General features: G+C 42.8%; 1 protein-coding gene across 2 annotated transcripts in view; it reads right to left on the bottom strand.

The window, feature by feature from the left end:
* The window catches only part of SLC6A8 (solute carrier family 6 member 8), a 132,949-nt gene that overhangs the window by 43,869 nt on the left and 65,455 nt on the right, over window positions 1–23,625 (bottom strand). For both annotated transcript variants that reach the window (XM_073600168.1, XM_073600167.1), the window contains exon 4: window positions 10,820–10,952. In XM_073600168.1, the coding sequence (XP_073456269.1) occupies window positions 10,820–10,952 (133 nt within the window). The remainder of the gene's footprint in view (window positions 1–10,819; window positions 10,953–23,625) is intronic.

Here is a 23,625-nt window from a genome sequence, read left to right as displayed (position 1 = left end):
CAGTCTGGTCACATGATTAGGTCCCAGCGCAGTGGCTTTCCCTCCTTCAGTATAGAGGGGGACAACTGCCAAAGGATGCCCCCACAGTAAGCCCATGGGTGATGTCTTCCTTCATACAGACTCTGCACCTGAGTGGCTTCAGAATAGGTATAGTATAGACCTCTTTCCTTTTCCTTGCTTTGTGCACTGGTGTGCAGTCATGTTGGAACAGGAAGGGGCCATCCCCAAACTGTTCCCACAAAGTTGGGAGCATTAAGTTGTCCAAAATCTCTTGGTATGCTGACGCCTTAAGTGTTCCCTTCACTAGAACTAAGGGGCCAAGCCCAACCCCTAAAAAATAACCCCACACCCACCAAATGATTTGGATCAGTGCATAAAGCAAGGTCCATAAAGACATGGATGAGCGAGTTTGGGGTGGAGGAACTTGACTGGCTTGCACAGAGTCCTGACCTCAACCCGATAGAACACCTTTTGGGATGATTTATAGCGGAAACTGTGAACCAGGCCTTCTTGCCCAACATCAGCGCCTGACCTCACAAATGTGCTTCTGGAAGAATGGTCAAACATTCCCATAGACACACTCCTAAACCTTGTGGACGGCCTTCCCAGAAGAGTTGAAGCTGTTATAGCTGCAAAGGGTGGACCAACTCAATATTGAACCCTACGGACTAAGATTGGGATGCCATTAAAGTTCATGTGCGTGTAAAGGCAGGCGTCCCAATACTTTTGACAATATAGTGTACGTATTGGAGTTGGCAAGCGTTTAAATAATAATTTTTCTTGGTCTGACCTTTATCAGGGTAGCACAAAAAAAAAAAAAAAAACAGTGAATGGCCGTAGACCATCACATTTACCTATCTTTGGGTTGGATGGAGCTTGGTTACTACACTTGGTAAATTGCTTTGCTAATCCACAGCCATTGTCTTATGCTGTGTACACACGGGCAGACTTTTCGACAGACTTTCAAAGGAACGGACTTGCCTACACACGATCACACCAAAGTCCGGTGGATTTGTACGTGATGATGTACGACCGGACTAAAATAAGGAAGTTCATAGCCAGTAGCCAATAGCTGCCCTAGCCTTGCGTCGGTTTTTGTCCGCCGGACTAGCATACAGACAAGTGGATTTTTCAACCGGACTCGAGTCCGTCGAAAAGATTTGAAACATGTTTTATTTCTACGTCCGTCTGACTTTTGGGGAAAGAAAAGTCCGCTGGAGCCCACACACGATCGAATTGTCCGACAGAGTCCGGTCCTCCAGACCAAGTCTGCCGGAAAGTCCGCTCGTGTGTACGCGGCATTAGATCCATCACCATCATGTTAGATGGGTACTTTTCATCCCATTACTCCTCTGTGTCATATTGCTTGTGTACATGGCCATTGTCTTCTGGTGTGTTATTCAACAACAGGCTATTTCTAGAAGTGGGAGAATCGCTCCGGCTTCCCCCCACCCCTCCTCCCTTCCTATTCAGAAGCATATGAGTCCCAAGAGTGTGACCATTCCTGCTGACCCAACAGATTGCCAGTCAGCAGCTGACACTTCAGGTATTCAGTAAGTGGGGAATTCACGTACAAGAGGCTCTAGATTTGTCACTGGGAAAGAAACGCTTACTGCTTTCCATCTGCTATAATTCAACATCCATTCACAAATCCTAGTCCTACTCCTCAATGGACAAGAAGACAAGAGTTAAATAATACAATAGAGGTCCATGCAGAGGATCCTACCCAAACCTGTGCTGGAGGGCTTTTGGTGAGCCATTTAGGATCTACACAAGTTAAATCTTCAGAGCTGACTATAATCCACTGAAATGTATTTAGGGGAAAAACAGAATAGGTTCAGTACATTTTTCCATTACAGAGGCATTTCTCTATATTTGGCCGGTATCCAACCCAAAGAAAGGTAAATGTGATGGTCTACGGCATGGATATGCAATTAGCGGACCTCCAGATGTTGCAAAACTGCAAGTCCCATCATGCCTCTGCCTCTGGGTGTCATGCTTGTGGCTGTCAGAGTCTTGCTATGCCTCATGGGACTTGTAGTTCTGCAACAGCTGGAGGTCCGCTAATTGAATATCCCTGGTCTACGGCCATTCAAAGTTTTTTTGTGCTACCCTGATAAAGGTCAGTCCAAGAAAAATTATTATTTAAACGCTTGCCAACTCCAATATGTGCACTATATTGTCAAAAGTCTTGGGGCACCTGCCTTTACATGCACATGAACTTTAATGGCATCCCAGTCTTAGTCCGTAGGGTTCAATATTGAGTTGGCCCACCCTTTGCAGCTATAACAGCTTCAACTCTTCTGGGAAGGTCATCCACAAGGTTTAGGAGTGTGTCTATGGGAATGTCTGACCATTCTTCCAGAAGAGCATTTCCCAGGTTCAGGCACAGATGTTGGACAAGAAGGCCTGGCTTCATTCTAATTCAACCCAAATGTGTTCTATCGGGTTGAGGTCAAGACTCTGTGCAGGCCAGTCAAGTTCCTCCACCCTAAAGTCGCTCATCCATGTCTTTATGGACCTTGCTTTGCACACTGGTCCAAATCATTTGGTGGAGGGGGATTATGGTGTGGGGTTGTTTTTCAGGGGTTGAGCTTGGCCCCTTAGTTCCAGTGAAGGGAACTCTTAAGGCATCAGCATACCAAGACATTTTGGAAATTTTCATGCTCCCAGCTTTGTGGGAACAATTTGGGGATGGCCCCTTCCTGTTCCAACATGACTGCACACCAGTGCACAAAGCAAGGTCCATAAAGACATGGATGAGCGAGTTTGGGGTGGAGGAACTTGACTGTCCTGCACAGAGTCCTGACCTCAACCTGATTGAAAACCTTTGGGGTGAATTAGAGCGGAGACTGTGAGCCAGGCCTTCTCTCCAACATCAGTACCTGACCTCACAAATGCACTTCTAAAGGAATATTTAAACATTCCCATAGACACCCTCCTAAACCTTGTGGACAGCCTTCCCAGAAGAGTTGAAGCTGTCATAGCTGAAAAGGGTGGGCCAACTCAATATCGGACCCTACGAACTAAGACTGGGATGCCATTAAAGTTCATGTGTGTGTGTGGAGGCAGGTGTCCCAATACTTTTGGTAATATAGTTACTAGCCCCTTCCCCTACTCTCTATCATGAAACATCCCCCCGCAGAAGCTGGGGGGGGGGGGAGAGGAGAGAAGCCAGCCAGCAGCACTGCGGGGCAAGGGCCAAACACGGGGAAAGCCTGGGCAGTAGGGGGAAGTGGTGATTAGGGTGTGCCCAGGCACACTTGGCACATGCCTATGCTAACAAATAATCTTGTGATCCTGTCAAAATTCAAATGAGCTAGCACAGTGGATAAGTGGTTAGCACGTCTGCCTAGTAGCACTAGGGTCGTCAGTTCGAATCCCAGCCACGGCACTACCTACCTGGAGTTTGCATGTTCTCCCTGTGCCTGTGTGGGTTTCCTCTAGGTGTTCTGGTTTCCTCCCTCTGTCCTTCCCTCCTGGTTAGGTCAGTTCTAGCTAAACCAACCCCGTTTCTTCCATGTTCCCTCAGTCGGTGTTAATACTTTTGCAGAGACAGGGCATAGGAAAGTCATTGTCTTATTACATTTCCTAAGACTGGAAAAACTCTGTACTGCAATCAGCTAAGGTAGAAGTGTGTTGGATATTGAAGAGTTGAGCTGCCTGTGGATGGTGTTGAATCAGCAAAAGACCATGCTGCCGAGACAGACTGGGGCTAAGGAGGTATGTCAATGCATAAAACGGAATTTGAAACAGAACCCCCCACCCCCATATCTGGAAGTATCTAGGGATTTCTCTGTGTTTCCAATGGCTGAACAGAGCAGCATGAGAAATGAAGGCAAGCTATGGGCTGCTGTTGGGACTGCCAATAAAGTAAACCTGTTCACTGTAAACTTACATTAGCACATCGCACCATAGCATAGACCAGGGGTAGGCAACCTCGGCCCTCCAGCTGTGGTGAAACTACCAATCCCATCATGCCTCTGCCTCTAGGAGTCATGCCTGTGATTGTCAGGGTCTTGCAATGTCTCATGGGACTTGTAGTTTCAAAAGAGTTGGAGGGCTGAGGTTGCCTACCCCTGGCATTGACACAGGGCGAAATGTAACCCTTGTCTAAAGGAGGCTTCAGCTGTCCATCGAAGGAAGATGCCTCAACCAGAACGTTGAATGATAAGACATCTCTCTACCATAGAATTCCCTGGAAATGTCCATGATCATGAATGATAGGGAAATTTTGATTGCTAAAAGATAATTTCCAGCCTAAACTCGAAGTATAAAATACAGTATCTCCGTTCTTAAAAAGAAAAAGGGAAAACTTAATCTCAGCATCTCAGCTTGATAACAAAATCTTTGGATACGAATACTGGAATTCCTCTTTCAGCCACCTGCTGCTTATGTATTTGTCCCAGGACATGCTCCTATGCCATCAGTATGCCCCCACCCCCCCAAGGAAGACGGGACAGAAGATTGGATAAAGGGCAGCAATGACAGTTCAAGGGCAAAGCCATCCAAGCCTCCGCTGTGTGGGCTGATTCATTCCTCCTCATTGTTAGACCGTTGCTGAGCAATTAGACAAGTTTCCATTCTTCCTCTAAGTTAAAGGGAAAGTCTCAGTTCCGAAAACGATTGGTAAAAACTACAAGGGATACATCTGTGTCTCTCCAACAACCGTCAATTAAGTTCAGCCTTTCTCAACTTTTCAACAAAGAGGAACCCTGGAAAAAACGTTCTCGTCTCAGGGAACCCCTGCTACAAATTACTATATCCACAACTCATGATACATTAGTGTGATGGTCATTGGGAAGAAAGCTCATTACACTTGTGGTCATTGGGAGGAATTACCCCCTTACAGATAGCTAAAAAGATCAATGGTGTCAGAGGGAACTTATCTGACAGGCAGAAATTGCTCATTGCTCAAGAAACCCCTCGCAATCTCTGGAGGAACCCTATAATTCCATAGAACCCTGGTTGAGAAACCTTGATCTAGTTTGTTTTTATTAACTTTACTAGAATATTGAGAGCCATAATCCGGCCGGTTGGTTCAGATGATACAGACATCCTGGAAGGGAATGGGGTGAGAATAATGTGTATGCATAACAGCCATTTTTTTTAAAGAGAAGGGAAAGGTTAAAAACCCTTGCTGTCCATGTCTGGGAAAGGTTAGTGCAATGAAAATAACAAAAGGATTGTTATTTAGGGGAACAGACTCACCCAGCCCTGTTTCTTTGACCTCTTTGGAGTAGTTGCCCTTTGAATATATAATAATTATTTGTAACCTAAGTTTTTATAAAGTACATTTATCCAATTAATAAATCAGCGTCCAGTGCTCTTTTAAGAACCTTATTCTAATTGGGTTTTTAATGACATGAGATCTGACTTCACATCCATATGATACCATAATCTGGTATGTATGTACTGTATATTCCAAATCCTTTGCTGTCAAATAGTATAAATCATTGAATGGAATTTTCCATCACAGAGGCTCCTCCACCATTTGGCTGTTAAGAGGAAGTTGCGTCCAAAGTTCTCCCAGGTAACTCCCTTCCCTCTGGAAAGACCCATCATTAATGACTATCACAGTGTCTGTAGAGCCATAGTTGTTATAGCATGGGTCATAAAATCCTGAAACTTTGAATGACAAGAAGGGCAGACTTCTGGCTATATCTAAATTATTTTATTGACTTGGCTTATCACACTACTAGTTATGAGTTTGTTCCTAAGGTCAGCTCGGTTTGTTTTTACAGAAAGCCAGTTTTAACTTGGCCAATGTTGGAATTTGAACATTAAGTCTTAAAGCAAATTAAACCTTACAATAATAAAAAAAAAAATGGTAGGAGGTTGAGCTAGGACACATGTTCTCAACTGTTTTACCATGTAGGTAACCCTGAAGTAACTTTTAGGTCTCCAGGACCCCAGCTTAACATTACTTTACTATTTGCAGCTTACGGTACACTAGCATAAACAGTATATTGTAGATATAAGAATAAATAAAGGAATATAAAATGTGGCATACTTACCATATTTAACAACCAAGACTGCTCTATTTGACAATATTTTCAGTAATAATAATAATGAAATGAAACATATAATTAAAATGACCTGAAAAAGGAAAGCAGACAGTCAGTGGCATGTCTCTTTATGCTGGTGGTCAGTGGGGAAGAGCCTCATTCCCATAGTGGTCAACAGGAAGAATGATACTTACATGGGTGGTCAGCGGAGAAGGAAAGCTTTCCACTGATGTTCAGTAGGGACAAATGGTTCTTACACTGGTGGTCAGTAATGAGGGACCTCATTCCACTAGTGGTTAGTGGAAAAGGACATCATTCCACTGATGGTCAGTGAAGAAGGACGTCATTCCACTAGTGCTCAGTGGAGGATGTCATTCCACTGATGGTCAGTGGAGAAGGACTTCATTCCACTGATGGTCAGTGGAGAAGGACATCATTCCACTGATGGTCAGTGGAGAAGGACATCATTCCAATGATGGTCCGTGGAGAAGGACGTCATTCCACTGATTATCCGTGGAGAAGAATGGCATTCCACTGATAGTCAGTGGAGAAGGACGTCATTCCACTGATGGTCAGTGGAGAAGGACGTCATTCCACTGATGATCCGTGGAGAAGGACGTCATTCGACTGATAGTCAGTGGAGAAGGACGTCATTCCACTGATGGTCAGTGGAGAAGGACGTCATTCCACTGATGATCCGTGGAGAAGGACGTCATTCCACTGATGGTCAGTGGAGAAGGACGTCATTCCACTGATGGTCAGTAGGCAAGAATGGTACTTACACTGAAGGCCAGTGGAGAAGGACTCCACTATATTGGTGGTCAATGGCAAGAATGGTATTTACGCTGAAGGTCAGTGCAGTAGTGCCTTATTCCACTGGTGGTCATTGAAAGCAACAGCACTTACACTTTTTTTTTTTTACTTACACTTACACTGCCCCCCTTACAGATAGCCAAAAAGGTAATTATCGGTGGCAACAGTTATTTATTGGAGATGGAGAGGCAAAAACTGTTCTTGCACAAGGAACCCCCTAACAACCTCTGGAGGAACCTCGGTTGAGAGGCTGGAATAGGGCAAAGTCACCAGGACTGAAAGTTAAGGACAATCCAAAGTTGTCTCAGGAGCAATGGGGAATTTTTCCAATGGGGACTTTGTTGCCGAAACAATTGTTTAGGCTGTGATTTCCCCAATTCTAAAATGATTTCTTGCTGGCTCTGCAGGACAGGAAGTCTTAAATGGGACACAAATGGAACTCCCCACCCAAAAAAAAACAGGGGTCTGTTAGTGTTTTAGTAAATCTGTTCTATAATTGCAAACATTACCTGTTGATCCTACCAGAAACCCAGTGAGCTGGCTCTGCCTCTGCTGACAGTTAGCATTGTTCCTAGGTCTCTCTGTGGACTAAAAAACCCTTACCAATATGTAATAGAAAAGATGGGAGGGGGTGATTTATAGTCCTGTGCTACTGTTCCTGCATAGATAAAGTACAGTGAGCATTGTCTCCCTAGGACAGGTTCAGGAGTGTGTCTATGGGAATGTTTGACCATTCTTCGAGAAGCACATTTGTGAGGTCAGGCACTGATGTTGGACGAGAAGGCCTGGCTCGCAGTCTCTCTCTAATTCATCCCAAAGGTGTTCTTTCCAGTTGAGATCAGGACTCTGTGCAGGCCAGTCAAGTTCCTCCACCCCAAACTCACTCATCCATGTCTTTATGGACCTTGCTGTGTGCACTGGTCCAAATCATTTAGTGGAGGGGAAATTTTGGTGTTTGGTTTGGCCCCTTAGTTCCAGTGAAGGGAACGCTTAAAGTGGATGTAAACCCGATTCATGAGATTTGAGCTGGGCACATATATCTGCAGTGTTTTGTTATCTCTCTGCAAAGCACTATGTCCCGTAGCTGTCTCCTGTTCCGTTCTTGTGTTATCAGCCTGATAACTCCTGACAAGTTCTCCGTCACATACGATAAAAGCAGCTGGAGTTTTGTCTTGGGGAGGATGCTATAAATAAATTTGCACAGAGCTGAACTATTCAAGGGACAGAGCTTAAAGTCTCTACCTATGAGGAGAGGGGGTGTGCCTTTCCTCCAATCAGCTGTCTTGGCTGTATGTCCAGGCTTCACTGCAGTGCTAACCAGGAAGAGAATATCTCCTAACTCGATGTGCACTTTCTAAATAGTATATAAGGATGAAGACAGCAGATATACATGTGAAACTTATGTAGGGAGATTTGTTTAATCTCTGTGTATCAGCTGAGGCTGGTCACTTCACTGGGTATATGTGAGGCTTTACATCCACTTTAAGGCGTCAGCATACCGAGACATTTTGGACAATTTCATGCTCCCAACTTTGTGGGAACAGTTTGGGGATGGCCCCTTCCTGTTCCAACATGACTGCGCACCAGTGCACAAAGCAAGGTCCATAAAGACATGGATGAGCAAGTCTGGGGTGGAGAAACTTGAATGGCCTGCACAGAGTCCTGACCTCAACCCAATAGAACACATTTGGGATGAATGGGAGACTGCGAGCCAGGCCTTCATGTCAAACACTAGTGCCTGACCTCACAAACATTCCCATAGACACACTCCTGAACCTTGTGGACGGCCTTCCCATAAGAGTTGAAGCTGTTCTAACTGCAAAGGGTGAGCCAACTTAATATTGAACCCTACGGACTAAGACGCCATTAAAGTGCATGCAAAGGCAGGCGTCCCAATACTTTTGACAATATAGTGTAGATTTGGATTTTTTTCAGCACTTGTGATTTCCACAGGCGATTTATGTGCAGTGGGTACCCATATAGGAATAGAAATGGAAGGCCTCAAAAACTGTTGAAAACATATTTATTTTGTCATTTTTCCATGTGCAGTTGAATGTGCCAGCCTTTCATAAAGTGTGATGAACACACAGGCTCGCCTCTGTCCAGCCATTCGCTTCAATCGCTGTCTTGTTTGGTTCTCTCAGAAGCGAGCGCGTCACAGGAGCCCACCCTCGCTTGCTGGTCGTAGGTGGAAAGTTACAGAAAGAATGGCTATTCTGACCTTACTATTCCAAAGGTTAACATGATGCTTGTCGAAGAGTTCCTGGGCCTACTCACAGAGGAGGAAGGCTCTTCATCAGCATTATTCATCGCAGTAAAGGCAGAAGTTCGGCATCCCATTGATTTCTATTGGGACATGTGGCTGCTCCGGCACAGCTGCTGTGTCCTTATATAACATACAGGTTGTGTGTCTGTACCCTGTGTGAATAGGCCCTCAATCTAATTTTGTTTTTCTGTATGTTTTGTGAACCTGTTGCAAAGTTTCTTAGGGATTGCTAGGGGTTTCGTGAGCACTGAGCAATTTCTGCCCCTTAGCTTAGTTATCACTGACACCAAAGAGTTTTTCAGCTATCTGTAAGAGGGAATTCTTACCAATGTCCATTAATATAATGGGACCCTTCTCTACTGACCGCCAATGTAAGTGGGTCATTCCTACACAAACCATCAATCTAATGCAGGGGTCTCAAACTGATGGCCCTCCAGCTGTTGCGAAACTACAAATCCTATCATGCTTCTGCCTGTGGGAGTCATGCTTGTAACTGTGCCTTGCAATGCCTCTTGTAAATTGTAGTTGCACAACAGCTGGAGGGCCGCCAGTTTGAGACCCCTGATCTAATGGGATCTTTATTCACTGACCACCAATGTAGGAGGGCATGTCACTAACCACCAATGTAAGAGGGTACTTCGCTAACCACCAATGTAAGAGGGCACTTCACTAACCACCAATGTAAGAGGGCACTTCACTAACCACCAATGTAAGAGGGCACTTCACTAACCACCAATGTAATAGGGCACTTCACTAACCACCAATGTAAGGGAGAACTTCACTAACCACCAATGTAAGAGGGCACTTTATTGACCATCAATGTAAGAGGGCACTTTATTGACCATCAATGTAAGAGGGCACTTTATTGACCATCAATGTAAGAGGGCACTTTATTGACCATCAATGTAAGAGGGCACTTCATTGATCATCAATGTAAGAGGGCACTTTATTGACCATCAATGTAAGAGGGCACTTTATTGACCATCAATGTAAGAGGGCACTTTATTGACCATCAATGTAAGAGGGCACTTCATTGATCATCAATGTAAGAGGGCACTTTATTGACCATCAATGTAAGAGGGCACTTTATTGACCATCAATGTAAGAGGGCACTTCACTGATCATCAATGTAAGAGGGCACTTTATTGACCATCAATGTAAGAGGGCACTTTATTGACCATCAGTGTAAGAGGGTATTTCACTCACCACCAAAGTGAGGGGGCACTTTTCTGTTGGCCACCAATGTGACAGAGCACTACTATTTTCACGGTCTCTATTTTTATCTGCTCATTACTAACTTTATATTATTTTATTGTTATTCCTGAAAATTATTTTGTTGTAAAGAGCAGCCCTTCAAGTCAAATATTTATTTATATCCACAATTTACTGTTCACGTTAATATACCATGAGTGGTAGATATAATAATTATTGGCAGGGGTTCACTGAGCCTTGAAAGTTATTTCAAGGGTTCCTCCATGTTAAAAAAAGGATACGATAAAGTACAGAGTGCAATCACCCATAGTAATTAGTCTACTATAACCAGGTCAGCAAGGTCATGGTTGCATTTAGATTGAAGGGGGGTTGATCATCATTTTGATCATCATCTTCATCTTGATCATCATCATCTTGACCAACATCATCATCGCCATCAGCATCATTCTCTGAACTATCTTATACGCAAACTTATAAATGTTATGGCCCCTTATAAATTCAACATCCCCATGCTTCTTACCTTTCCAGTAGATTTGACTCCCTTCCAGACACAGAAATAAACCAGCGTCCAGCAGGCTAGCAAGCACAGCAGCAACTCCCAGTTTATAGAGCCCAAATCGTCCAGGCCGGAGGAAAGTCTCAGCACTTTGTTCCTGGAAGAGTGAATACACTGAGCAAATCTGGATCACACTGAGAAGATACACAACCTTATGTTAGTCCATAAGGGACACTCAATGATGGGTCTAGTAAGATGTGGTACATGGACAGGAAGGAAAAGGGACAGACAGAGGATATATTTAGAATTTTTTCTTGTTGTTTCAAGTGTTAAAACTGTGTCTACTCTAGACCATTGACTAAGGCTTACAACATCAACATGTCGTTACAGTTTTTGGGTGGGCACTAGATGGAAAAACCTGCTGGATTCTTACATCTCCGGGTGGGACAAATTCCATTGGCCAGGTAGTCAATGCTCCTTCAAAATTACTGCTGGTGACAAACTTTTGAGGTTTTATCTAATTGTTGCCAATGAAGCTGACAAAAAAATGCTGGCCCAGGATTGGACAGACTGGCTCCTGAATTCCATATTATTTTGTTCACCTTGCCCACTCTTTAAAACCGACCAACTTAGATTTACTCACTTTTACAGCACTACCCGCCACTCCTTTCACCATTACAGCCACCACAAAATGTCAAGAGTTTACAGGAAGTGATGGTGTCACCCCAATATCATGTGCTCAGGCCTAGACTGGTCGCCAAGCCTAAGCAATGAATTCTGGGAGAAGGTCACATGCTTCCCCCCTACCCAGAAGACTATGGCCATGACTTTCATAAAAGAGGGTGAGTGCTGTATAGTTGAGATTACCTAGGTTAGTATGTGAGCTTTAAAGAGGCCCTGCAACTTAAATTGAGTGGGCATAGTGACATGTTCGCTTTAAGATGGCTACACATGATTTACCAATGAGTATGTTCATGTTAAGTAGTGTCAAGTCCGCCATACATGGCTCAAGATTTGGGCAATTCTTGCTAAATTGGCTAAAATTTGAGCTGTGGTTGGCCCTGTTGGCACCACTCGGCTCAACAAGAAGTCGAAAATGTTGGCCAAACAATGGCTGCATCCAAACAGATCCAGTCACTTTTCAGATATTCTGACATCTACAGATCTGAATACACTAGCTGGTAGTAGAGGATTCTTTATCCATGTTGTTTAGAGTGAATGGCAGAATCTACTGGAAATCTTTTGTTTACTTTGTTCAGTATGGCTAGCCTTAGGGTCTACCTAAATGAATTTAAGCTAAAGAGATTGTTTTTTTTGACATATGACATAATTGTTGGTAAGTCCCAAGCGGAATGCCCAGAGATTGTACAATCAGATTCTAACTCATCAGCTTACGGGATGCCATTTGCCAGTTTCTCTGCTAGAAGGCCATAACGGGATTTCACATTTGAACTTCAAAATTGTTTATACAATCCCTTTAGAGAATGATTTGGCTTCAGTGTGAGAGTTCAGTGGAATTGGAAAAACATCTTCTCTCTGGGATTCCTACGGGATGTAAGGAACCAGCATGTGATTCAACTGGCCAGCAGCCACTCAGGACTAAAATGTATGTTTTACATATCCATGCCTTGAAAATGGAATTTCCACTAATACTCGTCTACTTCTGTATTTATTTGCAAAATTTACCAAACGGCTTCTTAAGTTTCTCTTGTGAATGTGAATGCCACGGTTTATTGCAACGGAGAAACAATGGTGCTATGTGAAAGACTATCCACTATGTGATCATAGGCTGCACGGTTTTTGCCTTTGTGCCAATGAATATGAACAATTAAGGAAACATTGACTTGCATAGCTAGTGCTTTTAACAGAATTGTATTGGTGTAGCTCTGATTTTTTTTTTTTTTTTGCATGTCAAAAATATATATAAAAAGAATCGGTATTTTTGTAATTGTATTCTCTAAAAGTGGAAGGCAGAAGTGTCCATGAATGGGATTCTTACTCAGCAGTGCTGACACATGGACACATGTCCTCTGTTTGTTTTTACGGACACAGAAGTGATTCATTTATTTTCTTTTCTTTCTTTTTAGCAAATAAGTGGAAGCATTCTTTTTAAAGAGGAACTGCTTTTTTTTTCAGCCAAGGTTATATAGTAAAATAAGAAAATAAATCAGAACATATTTGAAAATAGGAAAATCGGGAAGCAGGACCTATTATTGAAACTGATTATGACTGTAGCAGGGTTTTTTCATTTTTACAATGAATGTATGTAATGGCAAGGAGGGCAGTGGTGTGCTTGGAGGGTCTATTGATGCTGGATACTGGGGAATGGGCTATGGCATGTCCTCCAGATCAGATGTGGTCTACATTGAAATTGGTCTACTTTTATGGCCAAAAATGGGAAAATGTGTGTGTTTTTTGTTTTTGTTTTTAGTACTTTTTGTAGAATAGGAGACCAGCTTTATTGCTGGTAACAGACACTTCAAAACTGAAATGTCACTAAAAGCTTTGCTGATCAACAGTTTTATCTTCTTCTAGAAACTCAAATAGGGAGTCTGTTATTATCTCTGAGCTCAGGCAGGAGACACGTCAGCTTTTAAGAAGGCCTGACACGGGGTTGATAGTTTTATTCTGACAGGGAGAGAATACAACTATACTCCAGTACAATGGTGTCCCTAGGGGGGGCAGAGGAGGCCCTGACCCCCCCAACATTATGCTGTGCCCCACCATGTGCCCCCCAATTAAAAATTTTTTTTTTAACAAAAAGGCAATGTCTTTTTGTTTGCATTCGTAGCGGATGCGTCGCATCTTACTCAGGCTGCCGCTGGAGTAACACAGTCTCTATTGAGAGGGAGAGCATCCCCAGTCAGCTCCTGAGGGTGATTCCTCCCCCCTCCCTCTGCTCGCTGACACTGCATAAAGCGAGCGCTCACACAACCACGGCCGCCCGATCTGCTCCTTCCCCTGCATCCTCATTGGCAGGGAGAAGAGCGAGTTGCAGGAAGGACTCCACCAGGACTCTCATTTACTGAAAAAACAGACTGAATTCTCCCGTCCTTAGGACAGGAGAACCAGCCTGTAAGTTCCAAGAGATGCCAGACCAGCGCTGTCAATAGCAGGGGCAGGACAGCAAGAGGAGGCCGGGGAACCCCACAGTGGCAGAACACCAGGGCCCGGTGGCAAGACAACCTTTGCAACCCTGATAGTTCTCCCACTGCTTTGGACCCTTATATTTTCTTGGTATGCTGGTGACATATATCTCTTGTTTTCTGCCACCTTGGTGGACCACAATACAGTAGGAAGGGAGTTCACTGCAGAACATGTGAAAGGGTCCGTTGTGGGATCGTAGTAAAGGGCCCCAGGATATATATATATATATATATATATATATATATATATATATATATATATATATATATATATATATATATATATATATATATATTTGCATTTTTATAGTTGCCCCCCTACTTTTGTCCCTGTCCCCCCATGTGCCCCCCCCTAAATATGAAAGCTGGAGACGCCACTGCTCCAGCAAACACACCCATCCCTGACTGGTGAGGCTGCGCTATTACAACAACTAGAGAATGGAGATTCAGATTCTTACAAATGCCCATTTAGGACTAGTTCACTTTAAAATGGCAAGGCAGATACCAGAGGCCCCTTATATTTTTTTCAGATTTGTTTTTCAGGTCAATACATGTTTTATTCCTGATAAATGGGGACCACACAAACAGTGCCTCATTGTAAATGCTCAATTTCACTTTGCTTTCTTGCATTGGTAAAGCAGTTAACCTGCAGTACATGACTTGTTTGTTATCATTGTCTATGTCCACCCTCTCCAATCCATAGAACTATTAGATTGCCCTCACCAAAGCACTGAAAGCTTGCTTTGCATTTTGGGAGCAGTGATCTGGTTTATGCTTTTACTAGTCACTAAACCCACATCATAAAAAAACTATCAATAAATGGTATATTACATACGGTTCATACTCACTCAGTCACTATGAGATTCATTTTCTGTATTCTGCAAAAAACCTGGTTGATCCTGCTGTTCTCTATCTCCCCCTTCTGTCCATGTCCCCAATTCAGCTAGGGATTTTGCAGCTATGGTGACAACTCTGCACATGCTCAGTTCTCAGTGAGTTTCTATGCTGAGCATTTCCTCCCTATCACATCTGAGCAGCCCATGTGACTATAGAGTCACACACATGGGTGTATACACCAATGTAAATGACAGCCAACTCCCTCCCTTCTCCTCCATGCTCACTAACCAGCTACACACAATGGGGACTGGATATTACATGTAGATTAAATGAGGCTTCATCTCATTCTAAGATATAGGCTGGAGGGGCGTGACACAGCCTGTGACTGGCAGAGCTCCTCCCACACCATGTTATTGCCAAAAAATAGTAAAGATTTGATTTCAAATATATATTTGTATGACAATTTATAACAATTTATTGATATTCAATAATTATTTATTTTTACTCTGTATTGAAAAGGCTGTTTTTTATTTTGAACATGTGACCAACAGCAGAGGACTAGAAGCTCCTCCTGCCACTGTTTCCCTGCTGACTCCTGCTGGGAAAGATCTGGGTCACGTGACGGCTGTATATCAATTAGAAAAAAGGTACTTAGATGTGTTTTTTTTTTAAACTAAAATAATTAGTGCTATCATCCATATACAGAAATAGAAGGGGCGATGTAAATTAAACAGGGTGTGTTTAGTATCACTTTAAGTAAAATATATTTTTACAATTCCAAACTTTTATTCATGGCCTGTTTGCGGTGATGAAAAATAAATTGGACAGCACCAGAATTTGCATGAAATCAGGCAGTGGTCCCTTGCCAGCTCATGTCCTTGCTGTAAGATTCATTGGAGTGGGTTCCTTGCCTTAATATTCTAACTGGATGTGCAACAGGCTACCTGATGTACGAAGAACTACATTGCCTAATGGATATCCAACATCATTATGACTTGGCCTTCTCTGGATTTGAACTTTTGAAGTTCAAAGGAAGGCTGCAACACCTGGTGACATGTGCAACAAAGATTTTGGCCCAACCCCGACTTTTCCAAAGCTTAATATAAAAGTTTTCGCTGGAGTCCTGCTTAACATTTGTTGGTTCCATTATGGGATGCCAAATAATAATCTATGTGTTTGGTTTTAATCCTCCTTTATAGCCTGCTGCAACAGAATGGCTTGTCTATGGTAGAGCACAGTGGCTAAGAAATCCCAAGTTTTTGCAAGTTTGTTTAGTGCATGTGTAGGGTCCCTGTCCTAAGCAGGAGAGTACCTATCCTAAATTTAGTTCTGCTTGAGAGTGTCCCTTTCAATAGTGTGCGAAGGTCCAATGACCTGAGTTATATATATTTATCTCACCCTGGCAGGGAGTTTTTTTTGCCAGTGGTGAGGGTATACTGTACATTTGCCTGCAGAAGATGTGTGTTCAGCCATTCTTTAACCTCCCAGGGCTGCTGCCCGGGGGGGACACATGCTTGGAGAAGAAACTAGGCCTGGATTTAGAAGCCTACAACCCTGCACTGCTTTGCCAGAGGACCTACCTGAGTTGGACCACTCGGTCCTAACCAGGAGGGTCCCTATCCTGCTGGAGAGTGTCCCTTACTATAGTGTAAGAAGATCCAATAACCTAAATGATTAATATTTATTTATCCCTGGCCAACCACTAGGAGGTTTATTGCCAATGGTGCATGCTGAAAGAGGGTATACATTTTTGGGGTAACCTTTGGGAAGCTCTCATTCCTCTCAGGCTTTGCCTTCAGAAGGCATGTGTTCAGCCATTCTTTAACCTCCCAGGCCTGCTGCCTGGGGAGGACACATGCTTAGAGAGGAAACTAGGCCTTGATTTAGAGAACTACAAGCTTGCACTGCCTTGCCTGAGGACCTACTGTACCTGGGCTGGACGCCTTAGTCCTAAGCAGGAGTGGACCTATCCTAAATTTAGCTCTGCTGGGGAGTGTCCCTGACAATAGTGTAAGAAGATCTGAAAACCTGAATTATGAATATTTTTCTCTCCCTGGCCAACTACTAGGAGGTTTATTGCCAATGTTGCATGCTGAGGGAGGGTTTAACCTTCTGAAAGCTCTCCTGTCTCCCAGGATTTTTTTTTTGTGTTAGACGTGTTTTCAGCCATTCTTTAACCTCCCAGGCAAACAGCCTGGGGAGGACACGTGCTTGGGGAAAAAACTAGGCCAAGATATAAAGGCCTTCAAGCTAGCACTGCCTTGCCAGAGGGTCTACATGAGCTGGACCACCAGGTCACTGGGCGTGCCTGAAGCAGACTGCAAGCAGGCTTAATTGTGTCATGTCATCTAAATGTTGGCAAGTATGGATCACAAGGCTTGTTGCCTGTTCCATCAATAATGTGGCCAGCACAAAGGATGTACAAGTTTTAGAGTGGGTTCAAAGATAGGCTACTTAGTTAAAAGGGACTGGAATTGTTTTCTACTTACAATAATAAGTTAAGAAAACTATTTAGACTTATTTCATGTATTTGAAATAAATCTATGGTCTGCATTAAATTTGAGCAATTTTTTTTTTTTTTAGGACTTTGAAAAAGGCAAGGGGAAAGAAGATTTACTATTTACTTAGGAAGGGGTTCTTTGCAGTAGCGGTGATAAAGCTGTGGAATGCTTTAGAAAAGAAGGTTTTTGCCCATAACAAGGCTAACCTGTAGGTACCTTGAATATCTCCTAAACTTGCACAGTTTAGGAGATATTTAGGAAATGTGCTGCTGCCAACGCCATCGGCGCATGCGCACTGAAATAACGGGCCACTGGTGTTGTTTCTTCAGGAGTTGTGCTATTACTGGCGGCTCCCGCGTGAATGCACGGGAGTGACGTCATCGCGGCTCCGGCCAATCACGGCGCTGAAGCTGCGAACCCGGACGTAACCCTGGTGGAAGATGTCTGCGCTGTACTCGGAGGGCTGATGCCAATCCAAGGCATCGTTCTGAGGTAAGTATTTCATAATGAGCTAGTATACGATGCATACTAGCTCATTATGCCTTTGTCTTGCAGGGTTTTTTTTTTTCCTGAGGTTTATAACCTCTTTAATAAACTGCAGACAAATGCCCAGGATGGTTCTTTATTGCTCTTGCTTGCCCCGATACTGCAGGAGCTATGAGAGGGGTAGTAATGTTATTTATATGTAATTATAAGTAACTAGTTGACATTTACCATTGCAAAGGTTGTTGACAGAGCGTGCAAGGAAGAAGGGGGGCTGTGCTTGGCAATTCGCTTTTCCGAAGAAGTCAAATTTTCTAGTATGTTAAGAGGCACATTGCAAGTCAATAAAAAATTGTTTTTGAAAATGGGAAATGTTGAAAGTAAGCATCTAATATATATATATATTTTTTTATGTGTTTATCTGCAATTTTTATGTTGTTCTCACTCTCACTAATTGTAGGCATTTATCTAATTGTATGTACTTGAGCTATAGGTTGGCTTTACTCTTCCACTTCTATTACTATTTTTTTTTTTAAATAATAAGATGACATAGAAAATCAGCTACACGTTTAATGTTCAGAATACTATATCCAATTTATGACATAACCAAGAAACCAACATATGAAGAAAAAAAAAGGGGTAAAGTACACATAGTCATAATAATAAAAGGGGATAGGCTGTTGTCAGGCTCACATGTTTCAGAATCATGCTAACAAGACCATCCCACCCTGCAGCTGCCAGCGAGAGGCCGTATGATCCGCTCCTGTCCCGGGTTTGCTGGGGCGCAGTGCATGGGCACACTTCCCCCACCACCGCCACTCGCTCGCAGCACTGCAAGAAAACATCATAGCAAGAGAACGGACAAAAGCACAGCAAGTGAAGTACGCTATCACATTGGGTAACTACAGTTAAATATATAAATATATCTGCATTTCTTGAATCTCACATACATGGGGAAAAATATACCTTACAAAGACTGTTCACATCAACCTTGAAGTACACCTGTAAACTGTAAAGATGGTAGGTGGGAAGGGTAGGTGCTATGCTTGTTTTTAGGGTATAAAGTAACATAGAGACATAGAAGGGTCACGATAGAAAAAGACCAAGTGGTCCTTCAAGTCTACCGTATTTCCCCCTTATGCCTGTGCATAGATCTATGTCTGTCCCAAGCATGTTTAAATTCACTTTCTGATTGCTGAAGTACAGTGCCTTGAAAAAGTTTTCGTACCCCTTGACATTTTCCACATTTTGTCATGTTACAACTAAAAATTTTAATGTATTTTATTGGGATTTTATGTGATAGACCAACACAAAGTGGCACATAATTGTGAAGTGGAAGGAAAATGATAAATGGTTTCCAACATTTTTTTTTACAAATAAATATGTGAAAAATGTGGCGTGCATTTGTATTCAGCCCCCCGGAGTCAATACTTTGTAGAACCACCTTTCGCTGCAATTACAGCTGCAAGTCTTTTTGGGGATGTCTCTACCAGCTCTGCACATCTAGAGAGTGACATTTTTGCCCGGTCTGTCAATTTAGGTGGACGGCCATGTGTTGGTAGGTTTGCAGTTGTGCCATACTCTTTCCATTTTCGGATGATGGATTGAACAGTGCTCTGTGAGATGTTCAAAGCTTGGGATATTTTTTTTATAACCTAACCCTGCTTTCAACTTCTCCACAACCTTATCCCTGACCTGTCTGGTATGTTCCTTGGCCTCCATGATGCTGTTTGTTCAATAAGGTTCTCTAACAAACCTCTGAGGGCTTCACAGAACAGCTGTATTTATACTGAGATTAAATTACACACAGGTGGACTCTATTTACTAATTAGGTGACTTCTGAAGACAATTGGTTCCACTAGATTTTAGTTAGGGGTATCAGAGTAAAGGGGGCTGAATACAAATGCAAGCCACACTTTTCACATATTTATTGATAAAAAATGTTGTAAATCATTTATCATTTTCCTTCCACTTTACAATTATGTGCCACTTTGTGTTGGTCTATCACATAAAATCCCAATAAAATACATTTACGTTTTTGGTTGTAACATGCCAAAATGTGGAAAATGTCAAGAGGTATGAATACTTTTTCAAGGCACTGTAAGTCTCAGCGAACATACCAATTGACTTATATATGGTTCTAAACATTCAATTTTTTTTTCATAAAAATATTTCAGGTTTTCCTATGAAAGATTTTTATTTCTCTCCATATTTTCTTACCTATTTTAAGGGAGATGCTTTAGTCTTGGAGTCAGGGGTGAAAGTTCACCCTACCCTACCATGTGACAATTGCTGCCTTGTCCACCATCTGACCTTCTACGCTTGTGGTTGAGCTCAGGATTTAGTTGACAACTGTAATGCCGTGTACACACGAGCGGACTTGCCAACGGGCTAAACTCCGTCGGAATTTCCGACGGAAAGATTTAGAACATGTTCTATATCTGAGTCCCTCAGAAATGCCAACAGAAAAAGTCCAATGGGGCATACACACGGTCGGAATGTCCAACCAAAAGCTCCCATCGGACTTTTTCTGTCGGGAAGTCCGGCCGTGTGTACGCGGCATAAGAGGTCAACGAGAAGATATAAACTTGGCACTGGACACGGATCCTTGTCTAACAGAAAAATTGTATTATTTGTGCCTGTTGGCTTGGGTTCAGCTGCTGTACATAAATCTGAGAGTCTCCATAAGAAGTAAGGGTCACATAAGTTGGGAAGTCCACTTGTAGTCCACTTGTATTTAAACCATTCAGAGCACCAAACGAATCCAAGAGTCCTGGACTAGCCCTTTCAAATTTTTATTAATACTTTAATATTTAATCATACTTCTTCTTAGCTTTTCCATGTCCATAATTGTCTTAAAGTAGAACTACAAGCAAATTTTTTTCTTTCATTTTGGATAGAGAAAGGGAGGGTTTTAACCCCTGTCAGTTTCCCCCCCCCCCCACCATCTGTGTCCCATTGAGGGGATTTTTCTTCACTTCTTGTTCCATAGCCAAACTGAAAGTGAGAGGAAATTCCTGCAAATTATGGGAATTCCTTGGGGACCCCCAGGTCACCAGAACTAGTGCCCCAATTGGAACATTTCCCCTCTATTACTTTTCTGGGAACAACCCAAAATTTGGGATTTTCTTTCACTTTCAATGATAATTGAGAACAGGACAGATAGCGAGAGTGAATCTCCTTAAAGGGGGCATAGGCAGCAGTAAAAACTGACCGGCGTTCTTATCCCTCTCCACTCTACCCAAAAAAGTTTTGCCTTTAGTTATACTTTAATGCTGCGGTAGAACGAGGCACTGCAGTCTGTATTATATAGGGGATGTCGGGCTTCCTATTCCCTTTCACGTCCAATGAAAGCCATGATTAGGGCATGAAATAGAACTAGAGTTCTTTATAAAACATAATCCAATAGGTGGTCTCCGTATACCCCTTTATGGAGAAACCCTAACTTATCGCATTTGCTTAGCCTCTTGGAGCCAGCCATCCGGGCATCCAAAGCAATTAAGTCTTTGGGAGATATATTTAAACACAATGTCATGTTAAGGTTTTCTACGCTACAAAGCAAATATTCTCTCCCCAATTGGTACTTTTTTGGCTACTTGCAGCTTTATCATGCCTGCAACTATCAATGTTGGTCTACATAATATTACCCTCACTGTTACAGGGCTAGAGTACCTCCTAAAGATCCAAATCCCTTTCTGAACCCCACTCAACTATTTATAAGGCCCTGCATCGTCCTGCTCACCCAGTATTACTCAAATACTGTGAAAAAGTGGTCCTGTGATCTCACAGTTCCAGATAGTGAGGACTGGGAGGATACATGGGATTACCCTTTGCAACATCTAATCATGGCAAGGGATAAGCTCATACACTATAAAATGGTGCACCGCATTTATCTTACACCAGCAAGACTGCATGTAATCTCTTCCCAGTATTCTGCCCCCCTGCTGCAGATGCTCTTATACTCCAGCAGATTTCATACATGTGTTCTCTTTATGACCTGAGATCCCAATATATTGGTCCAGGATAATACAATTTGTAACTGATCTTACAACTGTTGTGGTTCCTAAGAAGGTGGGGATCTGTCTATTGGGCCTGGTAGAGCCTCTAGCTAATTGTAGGGCAACCAGAACCTTACCTAAGCCGGCCATAGATGGTGAGATTTTTTTACTGCAACCACAGTCAGTGTAGATGAGGGAATCCCTCCCGTGGAGCTATTGTGTTCTCCTGGCAGGGGGGCATGGGAGGCCGCCCCCGCTGGGAGAACACACAGTGATTATTGCTATCAAATATAGCCGCTGGCAATAATCGCATGAAAAATCAGACATATGCTGGTTGTACTCAAGTTGATTTAATTGATCAAATTGGGTGCAATCAGCCTGCCCATGCATGGTTCGAATCTTGGCCGGTCCCTGCTGAACTGGCTAAGATTCGAACCATCTAAGGCCAGCTTTAGTCTCTAATGCCGCGTACACACGACCGGTTTTGCCGTTGGAATAAACTCCGAAGGTTTCTCAGACGGAATTCCGCTCAAGCGGTCTTGCATACACACGGTCACACCAAAGTCCGACCGTCCAGAATGAGGTGACGTACAACACGTACGACGGGCCTAGAAAAAGGAAGTTTAATAGCCAGTAGCCAATACCTTCCGTCTCGTACTTGCTTCTGAGCATGCGTCGTTTTTGGTATGTCAGAACAGCATACAGACGAGCGGGTTTCCCGATAGTAATTAGTTCCGACGGAAAAATTTAGAACATGTTCACTATTACGTCCCTCAGAATTACGTGACTATTACGTGACTACTAAGTCCGTCAGAATTTTCGACGGAAAAAGTCAGATGGGGCATACACATGGTCGGAAAATACGATGAAAAGCTCCCATCAGACTTTTTCTGATGGTTATTCCGCTCGTGTGTACGGGGCATTACTATTTTATGCCAGAAAAGCAACTGTCCTTAAATCAGGCCCCTCCCACTCTGGCCAGATGGAAAAAGTTGAACTCCACACTATCTTTTTACAAAGCTGCTTACAGCAGTAGCGGAAGTCCAGTTAATTTAATAAAACCTCGTCTCCTGGTCTGGTATCCTAACTGCTTTCATTTGGTTCCTCAGGTGGTCCCATCAGTTTTATAGGCATAGACTGTCCCTTCTCCTCTTTTCTCCATCCCCCTATTGACATCCTGCAATATTCTTATCATGCTTTTCTTCATTTTGGTGCTGTGTATATTTATCATTGTGGTATGACCTGTGTGGTATTTGGAGCCTGTTAATAACCGTGCTATGCATAAAACCAATAAAAAGAAAAAAAAAAAAAAAAAAACACAAAAAAAAAACAAATCCAAGGAATTATTTTCATAAATGAAAACTGGAAAGAAAAAAGCAGCCAACATGCTTTGAGAGCCATAAATTCCCGATCCCGAGGACTTAAACACTATATCAAAATGTCTATTGGACTAAAAACAAAAAAGCTCCCAGGTGTCCGTATTTGTAAAAGTTATGGCAGTGGACAAGCCAGCAAGTGATCGATATCAGTGACAGAAACAATAGACCTTTTGATACAGTGTTCAAGTTCCAATGATGGGGGATTTTTGCCCCTGAATTACATTAATGCTTCTTGCTTTCATGTTGTCATTTGTCGAAATATTAAAAATAATTTGGACTCTTGAGACATTTCGCACTCTTATTTGTTCAACTACACATCGACTTCTCAATTTGGGTGACTCTTTCCGACTTGGGTACCCCCCAGATATGTACCAGGCTGCCAAACCCAAGCCAGAAAACCCAGTTAATAATTTTTTTTCATTGGCTAAGGGTCCATGGCCAGTGCCTTGTTTAGCCTTTTTTCCACTGACCTCCTTCACAGTAGTC

The sequence above is a fragment of the Aquarana catesbeiana genome, linkage group LG09 (genome assembly GCF_042186555.1).
Source record: "Aquarana catesbeiana isolate 2022-GZ linkage group LG09, ASM4218655v1, whole genome shotgun sequence".
Lineage (NCBI taxonomy): Eukaryota > Metazoa > Chordata > Amphibia > Anura > Ranidae > Aquarana > Aquarana catesbeiana.
The sequence above is the reverse complement of the archived record's forward strand: the minus strand, read 5'-3'. Positions and strand labels throughout refer to the sequence as shown.